Source organism: Polyodon spathula, chromosome 19, assembly GCF_017654505.1.
Source record: "Polyodon spathula isolate WHYD16114869_AA chromosome 19, ASM1765450v1, whole genome shotgun sequence".
Lineage (NCBI taxonomy): Eukaryota > Metazoa > Chordata > Actinopteri > Acipenseriformes > Polyodontidae > Polyodon > Polyodon spathula.
The window spans coordinates 746,925-759,754 of record NC_054552.1 but is presented as its reverse complement, the minus strand read 5'-3'; the positions used below and the strand labels follow the sequence as shown (position 1 = coordinate 759,754).

Here is a 12,830-nt window from a genome sequence, read left to right as displayed (position 1 = left end):
CAATGAGCATAGCAAGAAAAATGAATTAATTATGGGGTACAATATACTTGGTGCAATGCACACACCCCTCTCACTGGCAACTTTTTTTCGCAGAAGGTAAGATAGCAGTGTTAGGAATTTTCCACAGGATTACTGTTTTGACAACTAACAGATGGCAAGAAACCTTGTTCCATAACAGTGCGTCCACATTATAGCAGCTCCAAAATAGACAATGAAGAACACTCTAATAAATAAATCTGTACTGGTTGGTAATACGTTAGCACAGCCTCCTATCGTGTCGATTTGGTTCATGAATCGGCATTCTTTTTTTTTTTTTTTTGGATGTGAATCTAAATTGAAATCTTTTGTAAATGAATAAATGATCGATTACTAATCGATGCACTATAGCATTGCCAGTGCCACTATTTACAACATGTTTGCCCAGAAAATAGCTTGCTTAGCAGATGGCAATATTTGCCCAGTAGGTCATAAAGCATGTAGTATATCTCTGTATTACTTGTGCTTTGTGATGGTTGTCCAATCACAATGCTTGCAAACTACAGCCAGACATGCCTATCAGTGGATGACAGAAGGAAGGGTGCAGGCCTCCTTATTCTTGCTTTCTTGAAGATGTTTCACTGCTCTGCTGTGCCCCCGCTGGTCTTATCCGCTCAAAGCTACAGCGCAGTAGACAAATGCAGAGATTAACTGCAGATGGATAGATGGCAATAATGTATCTGCACTAATGGCGCTGCTTCGGGTGGTTTAAAGATGTCCTGTTCCTGCCTCGTTTTGTGCAGATGGATTGCTGTCATTTATTTCAGAATCCCAGGACATAGTAGAGTCTGTATGTGCCAGGTGTGTTTGAGGAGGTGACGTCAACCCCACCAACACTGAGCATGACCTGCAGACTTGCATGACTGAGGTCATGGATAGCGCTTGTCACAGTGCACAAGATCCACTGGAAGTGTGTTGGCAGTGTACTGTATATTCCAGATTCCTGTGTGGCCTGACATGATTTACGTCAGTCCAGGGAATCCAGAGTTCAATCTGGAGACAGTAATCCAGCCTTGACAGGTCAAGCGCACACTGCTGATCCAGGACTAGACATTGACAGGCACATACTGTGTTTGACAGGACAGGAGTCTTGTGAAGAAAAGCAATGAGACCAGAGTCTGCATTCTGAGTAACAGCCACCAACAAAGATAGCATGTATACATAGTGTAACAGATAAGGCACGTATGCAAATAATTTACACCAAAAAAAGCTTGTTTTGAGTATGGTTTGTTTTCTGCAGGGAGTATGCTGTACATCTGCAAAGCCATGTAAATCCATGTGCATTTAAGTGTATGCTACCCTCACTCCATTACTTGATGTGGACTGTAGAGTACAGTATTTGGTTGAACATTTCGACATCTCTGTTGGCTGAGTTTCAACCCTTTGACTTGTATGTGGATCTGGCACAATATAATGTTCATTGACTGTTTTATTTTTCAGTTGGAAGCTGTGTTTACCGGACATTAGAAAGTGAGCTACAGTAGGAAAAAATCACTTTCAATAGTAACCTGTCATCAACTAGAATTAAAAACATACTGCATATGTGTACAATGTGAATATTGCATACGTATTGGGTATACTAATAAACAGTTCTAACTGATTAAAGTTAGGCGTGTGTACAAGGCCAAAGCTTGAATCCTTGAACCTACCGAATTTGGGGTTGTATATCACAGATGCCTTAGTTAATAAAGCATTAACACATAGCCCCGTGCATGAACCTGCATGTTATTGCTTGATGTATGTATGACCCTAAATCTTAAAAACAGCTACTGGCTTAGAAGACATCTACCATGGGTTCCACATTTGTCATTGTTACTCTGCAAGCTCCTGATCTGCAGACCTGAACAGAAATAGACACAGAGTCTGCCCATCAGAAAAGCATATGAATTGCAGAAACTGTCGAATCACATTAACGTGTCGACCAGCATGGCCTGACTTTCACAGCATTCTCACTACAGGCTTATGAAATTGCTCTGATACAGGGTTTGAATTCACATGTCATGTTTTGCATGACTACAATGGAAAAAAATTGTTCTTTAAGGAGTCTGGGAATTACTATTCCTTCAGATGAGTATTTGTTGAAGATTTGCATGTATTTGCTATAAATACAGTGCTATATAAAGGAAGGAGCATTTTGGTTCCTGCATGAGCTAGTCTTGGGTAGAGGTGACAAATGATGTAATAATGTAGCTTGTTGTTTTCTCACAACATCTGATTTCTCTTTTCTCTTTCCCTACCCCATTCTCTCTCTTTCTCTATCTCTAACACACACACCCCCCATGCAGTGGGTGGCTTTTGCTTCCCTGTTCTTCATCCTGGTGTCCATCTCGACGTTCTGTCTGGAAACTCACGAGGCCTTCAACCCCATCATCAACCGGACAGAGGAGGTGTTCATGAACAACGTGACCAAGGAGAACATCTACCAGGAGACCGAGACGGTGGCCTTCCTGACCTACATCGAGGGCGTCTGCGTGGTCTGGTTCACCTTCGAGTTCCTCATGCGCATCACCTTCTGCCCGGACAAAGTGGAGTTCATTCGCAACTCGCTCAACATCATTGACTTTGTGGCCATCCTGCCTTTCTACCTGGAGGTGGGGTTGAGCGGCCTGTCTTCCAAAGCAGCCAAGGACGTGCTGGGCTTCCTGAGGGTGGTCCGTTTCGTGAGGATCCTGAGGATCTTCAAGCTGACCCGCCACTTTGTGGGGCTACGTGTCCTGGGCCACACGCTGAGGGCCAGCACCAACGAGTTCCTGCTCCTGATCATCTTCCTGGCGCTGGGGGTCCTCATCTTTGCCACCATGATCTACTACGCCGAGCGCATCGGTGCTAATCCCAACGACCCAAGAGCCAGTCAACACACACACTTCAAAAACATCCCCATCGGGTTCTGGTGGGCCGTGGTGACCATGACCACCCTGGGCTACGGAGACATGTACCCTCAGACCTGGTCTGGCATGCTGGTGGGTGCGCTCTGCGCTCTCTCTGGGGTGCTGACCATCGCCATGCCTGTGCCGGTCATAGTCAACAATTTCGGAATGTACTACTCCTTGGCAATGGCTAAGCAGAAGCTACCAAAGAAAAAAAACAGACATATCCCCCGGCCCCCACAGCTGGGCTCTCCCAATTACTGTAAGTTGGGCGTTAACTCGCCTCACCACAGCACACAGAGCGACACCTGCCCCCTGGCCCAGGAAGAAATTTTAGAAATAAACAGAGCAGGTAGGAAACCTCTGAGAGGAATGTCAATCTGACCTTTTGAAAACTAAATAATAATAATACTCAATTCAAATAAAATAATAACTAACACCCCGCACCTAACTCCCTATCTCTCACTCACCCTGCCCTATCCACCACAATCACCCATTACGCACAAATCTCTCTCCCCCCACCACCAACACCACTACCACCGTTCACGTCCACAACCCCCCTTTCTCTCACCACCGTCACTTTCACTGTCACCACCACGCTCACTCTCCAACCACCCGTCACCCCTTCCTTTCCCTTCTCCCCAGCCCGCCATCCACCTTCCCTGGTGGGGCCTGCATACTCCAGCCAGATCTCAGCTGCAAGGAACAAAGTAGCACATTCATCCAAAAGGAGACGGCTTTTCCCTCCTGTAAAGTACGCACTGTTTCCTTTTTAGATGGTGTTTTGAACAATCGTGCCACGCTGTTTACCTCTGCGCAGCAGCGCTGTGACGTCAACGATTTCCTCCCCCCGGTAACTTGGAAACCAGTTCAGCTCCCTTGCTTTCATTCAGGTGCAATTCAAATGAATGGTGCTGCATGGCATACCCTAGGATTCATTTCTAATTTAGGACGCCACTGCTTTTTTAAAATATAACATTCTAAGTAACAAAAGTGATCAGCGACTGTGATAAATGCAACGGATGGATTTGACATTTTATGCAGGATTAGCATAACATAAAAAAAAAAATCGCAATAAGGATGAATACGTAGTCCTGCCCATGGCATCTAAAAACGTATCTGCAGTGCTGTGACGAATCATTACCAGGGCACGTGTTAGAACAGAAATCCTCAAAAAGAAACAGCTTGCCTTTTTTTCCCATCTCATTAGGAACAACTTATGCCCTTGTCTTAAGGTTAATTACCTATTTTTAACACATAGCTCAATATTTCAATAGGGATAATTATTCTGCATTTTTTAAGTATAAGAGTTACCCTGACACTGTATAATAGAGCCCCTGGCCGTGGACGCAGACTTTTCTTGGCACAATGTTGTTTTCTTTTTTTAACCCAGCTGGAAATTCCTGTGATTTTTCTGGGAACCAGTAATGGTAAACCCAGTTACTGACTGCCGTTTTCAGCTGGTTTGCAGAGATAACCAGTGCATTTTCTAAGAGGGCAAGCTTTGACAAATGGTACCAGAACTGGACAAACATTGAGAAACATAGTGACTAATAATGTACAGACAGTACACTTTCATTTTTAATAGGCTCTACCAGAGCAGAGCCTCGAATCTAAGATAAAGCAGATTGCATGCTCAGATTGCATTTAGCAATTTTGTATGGTTTTGGTTTTTTGAACTTAAAAAAAAAACCTGCTTTGGGTGATTACAGGATCTCTCTTACCAAGAACATTCCAGATCTCTCTCTCTCTCTCTCTCTCTCTCTCTCTCTCGCTCTCTAGCTCTCGCTCTCGCTCTCGCTCTCTCTCGCTCTCGCTTTCTCTCGCTCTCTCGCTCTCTCTTTGACAAACATGAAATATGAATTTATTTATTTAGGGCTTCGATTCATCACTGTGAAACCGCTCCATTGTATCTTTCAAAGTGTTTATTATTGTCTAGCCGAGTCTGGGCTTGTTTCCATGGAAACTATGTTAGAGTTAAGGTGAGAACAGAATCCGTTACAGGCAAGGTCCCTGTGGTTTTCATGGGGTTAATTAACATGATATTTAAAAGGATTCGCAGCAATGTGATAGCCCAGGCTCTGTTAACAAAGGGAGAGTGACCTTGGCTCAATACATCTGAGAGGGATTTGATACATAAATTACAAGCAGCACTGGAATTAAAAAAGGAAAGATACAGGTACTTCAAATAACAATGGTATTTCAAAATCATCCAATCAAATTAGCTATCTCAATTAGCAGGTAAATGGTCTTACTTATTTGCATACCTAACCCATTGGCTTCAATGGAAATTCTCCTTAATTACCCAGTCTCGGGCGCTCCGGCTCTTGTTCTATTCATCAGTTATAATTAGAGTTATTTGCTCCGTCTTTGAAGATCGTTAAACATTATACTTGTATCTGTGTTAATGCTCCGTTCCACAGGCGTAGAGAACAACATCGCTGACCTCTTGTAAAGGAATGAGAAGCGACACGGGCACATTGGAGTTCAGCATAGAGTACTTTCTATCGCTGTTCTGCAGGGGGCCAGTTGTATGTTTATATTTATACGCTGTAATAAGTGGATGGGGGTAATTGACCCCCCCCTCCCAAATCCTCTCCCCCCTAATACTGGATAAGTAAAAAAAAACATCTCGCTTGTTGTAGCATTTGCTCAGCAGTGTTGAGCCCCATTAAACTGCCCAAGGCTTGTTTGTGAAAGGCATTATATAGAGATATATGGTATGACAGGGTAGGCTGTGGTACGGTTATTTGTCTTGAGCATGCAGTGTTGTTGAAGCACGGCCTCGGAAGCCATTCTAAGTTACATAATGCTAAACATTGTTCTTCAGCGAGGGCACGCCGCAGGAGATCTTCTGTTTAAGAGACCGGAGTGGTGGGTTGTTGTGTTTGTACAGAGGCTTTGTTCAGCCTAAAAATAACCAAACCTAAGTAGGCCAGCGCCATTAAGACTCTCTTAAATGTCTCCTCGTTTTGCTGGTGTCTCATTAGATCTGTCTTTCCTCTGAAGCGCACGAGTGAGAATCCTGTCTCTTGCATCTCACCCAAAACACAGTCTGTGAATTCTAACACTGTATGTGTTATACAGGCAGCAACAGGTGGCTGGGTAGGGCACTGTAACACTACAAAGCAGTCAAAGGGATTCGTACAGAAAACGGTATTGTTATTTCAATGAGACCTTTAACTATGGATATCAAACTATTGTTTATTTTATATTTCATTTGAAAGTCATTATTAATTCAGGCACTTTCATATCTTGAATCTACACATTAATAGCCACCAGTACTTATCTTATCTATCTGACTACGATATTCATTTTTCCAATTGTATCTGATTGCAGTAATTAGGCAGTCTATATCAGCAAAGAATAACGCATTGGCATGCAAGACAGTAAACTAATCAATGTTAGCCAGTCTATAAAAACTTAGCATAGCTACAAGTCGTATCTGCAACGAGCATTAACAGGGAAACAAGTGCAGTCATCTATATTGCACCTAAATCTAAACGCATGTGTGCAATAGGAGCCTGCCTCCACACAGGTGTCTTTTCTGTCAGACCTCATCTGCTACATACTACACATGGCCCGGGGCATTGATTCCCTGAGCACTGCTTTATCTGGAGGCAGTCTTACTGAGTTCCTGAAGGAGCACCAGAGCTGAGGGAATAGTGATGCTGTTATGATGGGGCAGATCTCCAAAACCTAGCCTGCCGTTTGAGAGATAAGCTGCAACAGCGTGGCTGTCAAACCCCCCAGTGCTTTCTTAATGCCCTGTTTGAAGGACGCACAGTGCTGGGATCGTGATGGTGAATTGGGATCAAACCTGTTTAACCTTACTTATATATCCATACATTCAGAGAGAGAGAGAGAGAGAGAGAGAGAGAGAGAGAAAGATATTAAGTGCAGCATTTATTCCTTTTTCCAAAGTGACTCAATCATTGCAGAATCATGTGATTCAATATGCTATTTGTGGCCCACATATGTTCACCTACTGAAAAACATTTACATTACAGTGTAATAGGCTATACCCTACAGAGAATGGTGAGGGCATGGAATGGGTTACCAAGCCCTAATCAGCTACTATGCACCGGACGAGCATTGATGGGCCGGATGGCCTCATCTTATTCAGAAATGTTTGTTGTTATGGTCTTTTTATGTATAGGTTGCCATTGTCGTGTTTATAACAGTTTTGACACAGAAAGCCTATTGCATTGATTTGCATAGACCTTACAAAGTCACATTTGCTCTGGTAAGACCTATGTCCTGTGAGGAGCTTTTTGGGTCAGTATGCATAAAGCTTCTCACTGCCATGGTGTCAATACCCTGTGTGCCCTACAGTGCATTTTCTGGTCCCTCGGAACTTAGCTGTTCAAGTGGCATCCATAGCGGTAATGCCAGTGTCTCATTTACACAGTGTCAGCATAATGAACAAAGTATGTGCCCCCTTTCATTTTCGCGTGCCGTCGAACGAACGAACAAACGAATGAATGTGCTTCCGGTTCCTTGCTCAAATTCTCACAACCTCTACCTGCAGCAACTTCAGCCATCTTCTCTGCTTCCACTCTTCTGTAGCTTAAAACGCAAGTGAAAAAAAACAACAAAAAAAACAATTATTAAAACAAAATAAGAAGGTTGATGCCGGTGCTTAGTGTTTCACTTGTGCTTATATGTTTGAAGATTCCAAAGGGAATGGCGAGGCAGCTAAGGCGGCGTTGGCTAACGAAGATTGTCCCCATATAGACCAGGCCATATCCCCTGAGGAAGGCCAGCTCTTTAGCCCAGACGAGAGACAGGAACGCCCCTGCCTGCTCTTAACAACCGGGGAGCTGAAATGCCCGTCTGAGGAAAGAGTAAGGAAGGGTATGTAAAAGACAAGGCCACTGCCAAAGCAACTACTGTACCGCCATTGCAAACAAGCTCTCTGACCTCCAGGTGGTACCACAGCGACGAGCAATCAAATGTAGACCATGATCAACCGGCCCGCCGCCCAAAAGCACCACAACAACCTCCCTCAATCCCACTCTCCTCCACCCCAAATCCCCTTCCACCGTTCCCATGCTGGATATCGAAACACTAGGCACTTCCACGCACAGGTATATTTACTGTAGAGATCTGCATTCTGGTTTGATGTTTGACACGGCATGGCACTCTCTTGTAGGTAACAGACTACCCAGTCTTGTTTGCTTGTTTAATGCTTCGAGTCTCTTGCATGCACAGAACTCTTCACCTGTCCATGTTCCCAACACAAAAAAAATAAATAAATATATATATATATATAATTTGAAAAAATCAGTAGTGTTATTTTTGTTCACGTGGACTCTTTAACCTTAAAAATAAATAAATAAATAAACTGAAATTTCGTCTTTAGGGTGATTTTTTTTCCCCCATCTCTCTCCCTCTCCAAAAATATATTTTACAAAATCCTTGGCATACATTTCTTATATTAGTACACGTGTTAACTATGCATGTATTTATTTATTTAACTGCTCTATTTATTTAATTTCATCTATTTATGTTACAATGAAAAATTAAAGAAAGAAAACAAGGTCTGGCCACTGACTGTGGTGCAGGCTCACCCCTAACCTCCCCTTTCTTTCCTTTGTTGTCGTGTGTTTTGTTCTCCTTTGTTTTTTGAAGCCGCTCGTGGCCCTGGAAGCCCCAGCCGAGATGTTGCCTCCTCCCAGGAGCTGGGCTCCAGTTTGTACCCGCTCCTGCAGCTAAGCTGGATTGAGGCACAAGGAGGACACGCGAGGGGCACACAGTAAGCCAACGGCTGGGATTCCGAAACAGGACGTCCTGTAGCTGTTTTCCCTTTTTTTCAAGGGAAATAAAATGTCTTAAAAACTAAAAAAACAATGAGAGTGCCTGAAAAAAAAAAGCTTTAAAAGCAACACAAAACCAGTAATGCAGATTTAAAAAAAAATAAAAAATAAAAAAATCCATTATCTACAGCATATCTATTCACTGCAACACTGAATACACAGCAGACAGTATTAGCATAACATACTTTAACACAATCCTAAGCAAGACATTTACACACCAGACAGATGTAGTCAGAACCAGTTACTGGTGTACTGTATGTAATATATATTTAACAAACTAAACTAACCGGAACATGCAAAGAGCATAGAATACAAATACAAAGGCTATGCCCCACCAGATGTGGTTTATAAGATTTAGGTGCAACACTTGTGATGGCCAGTGTTCTATACAGCAGGGATAATTTCTGTGTAAATATCAGCTGTCAGATTAACATGAAAGAAGAGAGACTCTATTTGGACAATGCTATCTTTTGGAAGTATCCTCACAAACCTTTTTAACTTTGGAGCAAAAGAGTGGAAAGTGATCCAATAGTTCGATGAGCGTGGGCATTTACATTCTGAGCATGCTGTGAACCTGGTCTCACCACCCCTACCCGAACCCGAACCCCGAACCCCGAACCCTGAATCCCAAAACCCAGCTCTGTACCACACCCCCTCCCAGTGCATCATGGGGCCCTTTACGTCAATAGGGTACAAGGCCTTGCCGAGTCTCCCATGATGCATTGTTCCTACTGAGAATGCTCTGCTCCCCAAAGGAAAGATCAAGTTCGGGTAAGCTACAAAGAGTTTGTTTAAATAAATGAGAAACAAATCAAGAAAAATTATCATTTAACTGAAAATAAAGTGTCAGCATATTGCTGGCTCATTGCTGTGTGAAGGTAACACGCTTCTCAAAGTGTTGTCTTGGTTGAAAAACCCATGCTGTTTTTCTGCATCTGTGTCTGTGTGTGTTGATTGATTTAATTCTGTATAGCTGCCTTTATGTTCACTGTTGTGTGCATGTGTTGAAGCAGGTTTAAGAACTGCATGGATCCTACTACAGAGACAATGCGGGGTAGTATCACCAAGCTAACGTAGCTGCAGCTAAACTCGAGCACAAGACCTGCAGCCAAGGACAATCAAATAGAGAAACTGTTATGCATTTTAAATATGTTTGAATTTTCTTCTGTAATCTCCAAATTTAAAGTAATGCAGTGGATTGCATTTTTTTCTTCTTCCTGAACTCTGTGCCTACTGCAAAATAATGGGTTTTGCACATCGGATCTGTAAATAAAGCCACGTTTTATTCAACCAGTGCTAAAACAGAAACCAGCTTGTGCTACTACCCCGTCCGCATGCAAACTAACCAAACCTGCACGGACAAGGCTGTTAAAGGGGCTTAAATGTTGTCAACCCCACTGAAAGCCCATTCTGTTGATCCAAGCCTGTACTCAAATGCATTTCTCTTCAAATGAAGGTTACGAAAAGTCAACATAGCTGGCATGAGTGGAAATGCACCAGGGCCACCTTCAGTGTCTGCTGCTCCCTACAGCCCTCCTTGTGCGTCTCCTTTCCCATCTCTTCTGTAGCACTGAGAATGGTCTGTGTACATCTTCACTGTCTCATAACCAGTATGCTCTGTTGCACTGTCCTCTCTCTCGTTTGTTTGTTTGTTTGGGTTTTTTTGTTTTGTTTCGTGCCTTTCCCAAAATTAAACCTGGCAACTAAGTCTGAAGGGCACATGTCTCACTGCAGCACAAAAAAAAAGGGTGCCGCTGATTTGGCAAGATCCGAAACAAAATCCAAAACCCAATGAGTATCTGCCAAGCCGATCACTACTCTGCAGGAGATACGGCCGTGCACCAACTCGTTTCCCTTGCAGCCTGCTTAGCTATCAGCGCTTACTTACTTAAAAACAAAACAAAAAAAAGTAATTGAATTTGTTCCCCCTTAGCTATTAATTGTGGATACACTGGCTCTTACACAATGGGCTTAGCACCGAGTCTGGAGGCTGCAACAACTGGCCAGCATTTGTTTTTTTTTCCTCGAAGATCTTTTTTTTTTCTTCTCAGGATCTTCTTTTTGAGTCATAGGATGCCCCCCCCCCTCCCCATACCCTTAGATCTCCCTCATATCCCCCAATCCTATTCTACTCTCCATCTTAAAGGACTGTCAAAGTGTGCCGGGTAAGAGTGATTTTGCATGGAGCACCTCTTCCATGGGTTGAATCATCAAAAAAAAAAAAAAAAAAAAAAAAAAAGTTGTTTCTTTCTGCTTTGGCTTTTTCTGTTGCCTCTTTTTCTATCTACCTTACCCATCTTTATACACAAGACCGCGTCCGACACAGATAGACAGCCTGGCTGACTGACTGCATGGATACCACCCTGCTCAGAAGATTCTGGCTGCCTCTCTGCATGAAACATCTCTCTGTATCACTTTGTCCTACTTAATGTTTCTTTATCTCGTGCTGTTTTTTTTTTTATTTTTCTTTTCTTTTTTTGGATTATAGACACATTAAAATGAAATACATTTTTTAAAATTTTATTTTCTAAACAATGGGGCACTGATTGATGCTCAGGTAGTCTGTATTGTTTACTGCAGATCACGTCCTTGCTCAGTGTATGCACGCAGAGGTAGTCAAAGTGACCTGACCCAGGTGGAGTACATCCTTAAGCTGGACAATGCTAATGTATCCTTTTGATCGCCTGTGTGTGGTTGGGAGAAGGACGATAGCGGGGGGAGGGGGGGAAATCAGCAGAAGGACGAGATTCATGTAAATGAGACAAAGAAATCCTACTGTTCTTTTAAATGGATTTTGGACGAGGCTCCATGCAAGATTAAGAACACGATTGTGCTTTGTTTCATCGAAAGGGAACACAGCCAGGAAGATGAGGACTTGGAACTATTTCCATGGCTAAAAAAATAAATACAAAATGATCTCTATATATATACATGTATGTATATGTATATTTTCATCTGACTGTAGAAGACTCCTAGCTGTTCACTTAGCATGAGTTGCATGATGTATTATTTGAAAAAGCTGTACTTGTAATGAATATCTTTTGCGTATCTTATAAATTGAATATCTATTTAAGAACATATAAATATATATGTATATAATATATATATAACTCTAAACTGCGTTTGTGCTATTATATATATATCTATATATATATATATATATATATATATATATTCTTTCTAAAAAAAGCTCGTTACTTTTACATACATTTGATGTAGCCAAAATTTACATTATACGGCATATATATATATATATATATATATATATATATATATATATATATATATATATATAATATATAACTATAATACTGTACATTTTTTTTCTTTTGCAACCAGTTGCTTTGTCTATCTCTTTCTCTTTTTTTATTTCCAAGATAGGAAGTAACAAGTTTAAGGACAAATGTGCAATCAGGCACTGGTCATATTGACCACAGCCTTCATAACGCTTACTACTTATGTGAAGAAAAAAAAATCTTTAGCAAGTTATTATATCAGTGTAGTTGTAAACGGTCGATTTAGATCTGTTTCTGTTGGCATGCTTGTGACAATTTGGAAAATACCAGCTGGGCCAACCTTTAATATTTTGGCTCTGGTAATGTTGTAACTTATCGGTGTATAGATCCAATGTGGAGACCCTACTACCACAAGACGTAGTTCAGATCGTCTATTAAGTATGGACTTTTAACAGTGTTATTTTTAATCAAAATCTACAAAGAAAATGAAGAACAAAGCCCAATTTGGACTCAGTGCAAAACCCTGGAGAGACTCTGAGATTTAACTGTACATGTCTGTCTCTCTCTCTCTCTCTCTCTCTCTCTCTCTCTCTCTCTCTCTCTCTCTCTCTCTCTCTCAAACCTGCAATCAAGACTTAAGAGCATTGTATGCAATTTAGTACTTCGGATAAGCAAACGCATGAACAATGTTATGCAAAATAATAATAAAGAAAGAAAGAAATAAACACAATTCTAGCATGAAATACATTTTGTATGAAACCTGTGTTGGGGGTCAGTTTTTTTTTCCTCAGGGTCTTGTCTGGGGTCTTCCATGGTAAGTATGAAAAGCCACTCCACGTTGCCTGTGATATTTTGGGTCATCACAGCCAGTG

At 41.9% G+C, this 12,830-nt stretch overlaps 1 protein-coding gene across 4 annotated transcripts in view; it reads left to right on the top strand.

The window, feature by feature from the left end:
• LOC121294836 (potassium voltage-gated channel subfamily C member 1-like) overlaps positions 1 to 11,753 on the top strand; it is a 33,403-nt gene extending 21,650 nt beyond the window's left edge. Inside the window, exons 2-4 of one of the 4 annotated variants that reach the window (XM_041218959.1) lie at positions 2,322 to 3,255; positions 7,578 to 7,760; positions 11,303 to 11,753. In XM_041218959.1, the coding sequence (XP_041074893.1) occupies positions 2,322 to 3,255; positions 7,578 to 7,760; positions 11,303 to 11,352 (1,167 nt within the window). In that variant the 3' untranslated portion in view covers positions 11,353 to 11,753. The other 3 variants (XM_041218957.1, XM_041218958.1, XM_041218960.1) reach the window with 3 other exon arrangements.
• The last annotated feature ends 1,077 nt before the right edge of the window (positions 11,754 to 12,830 follow it).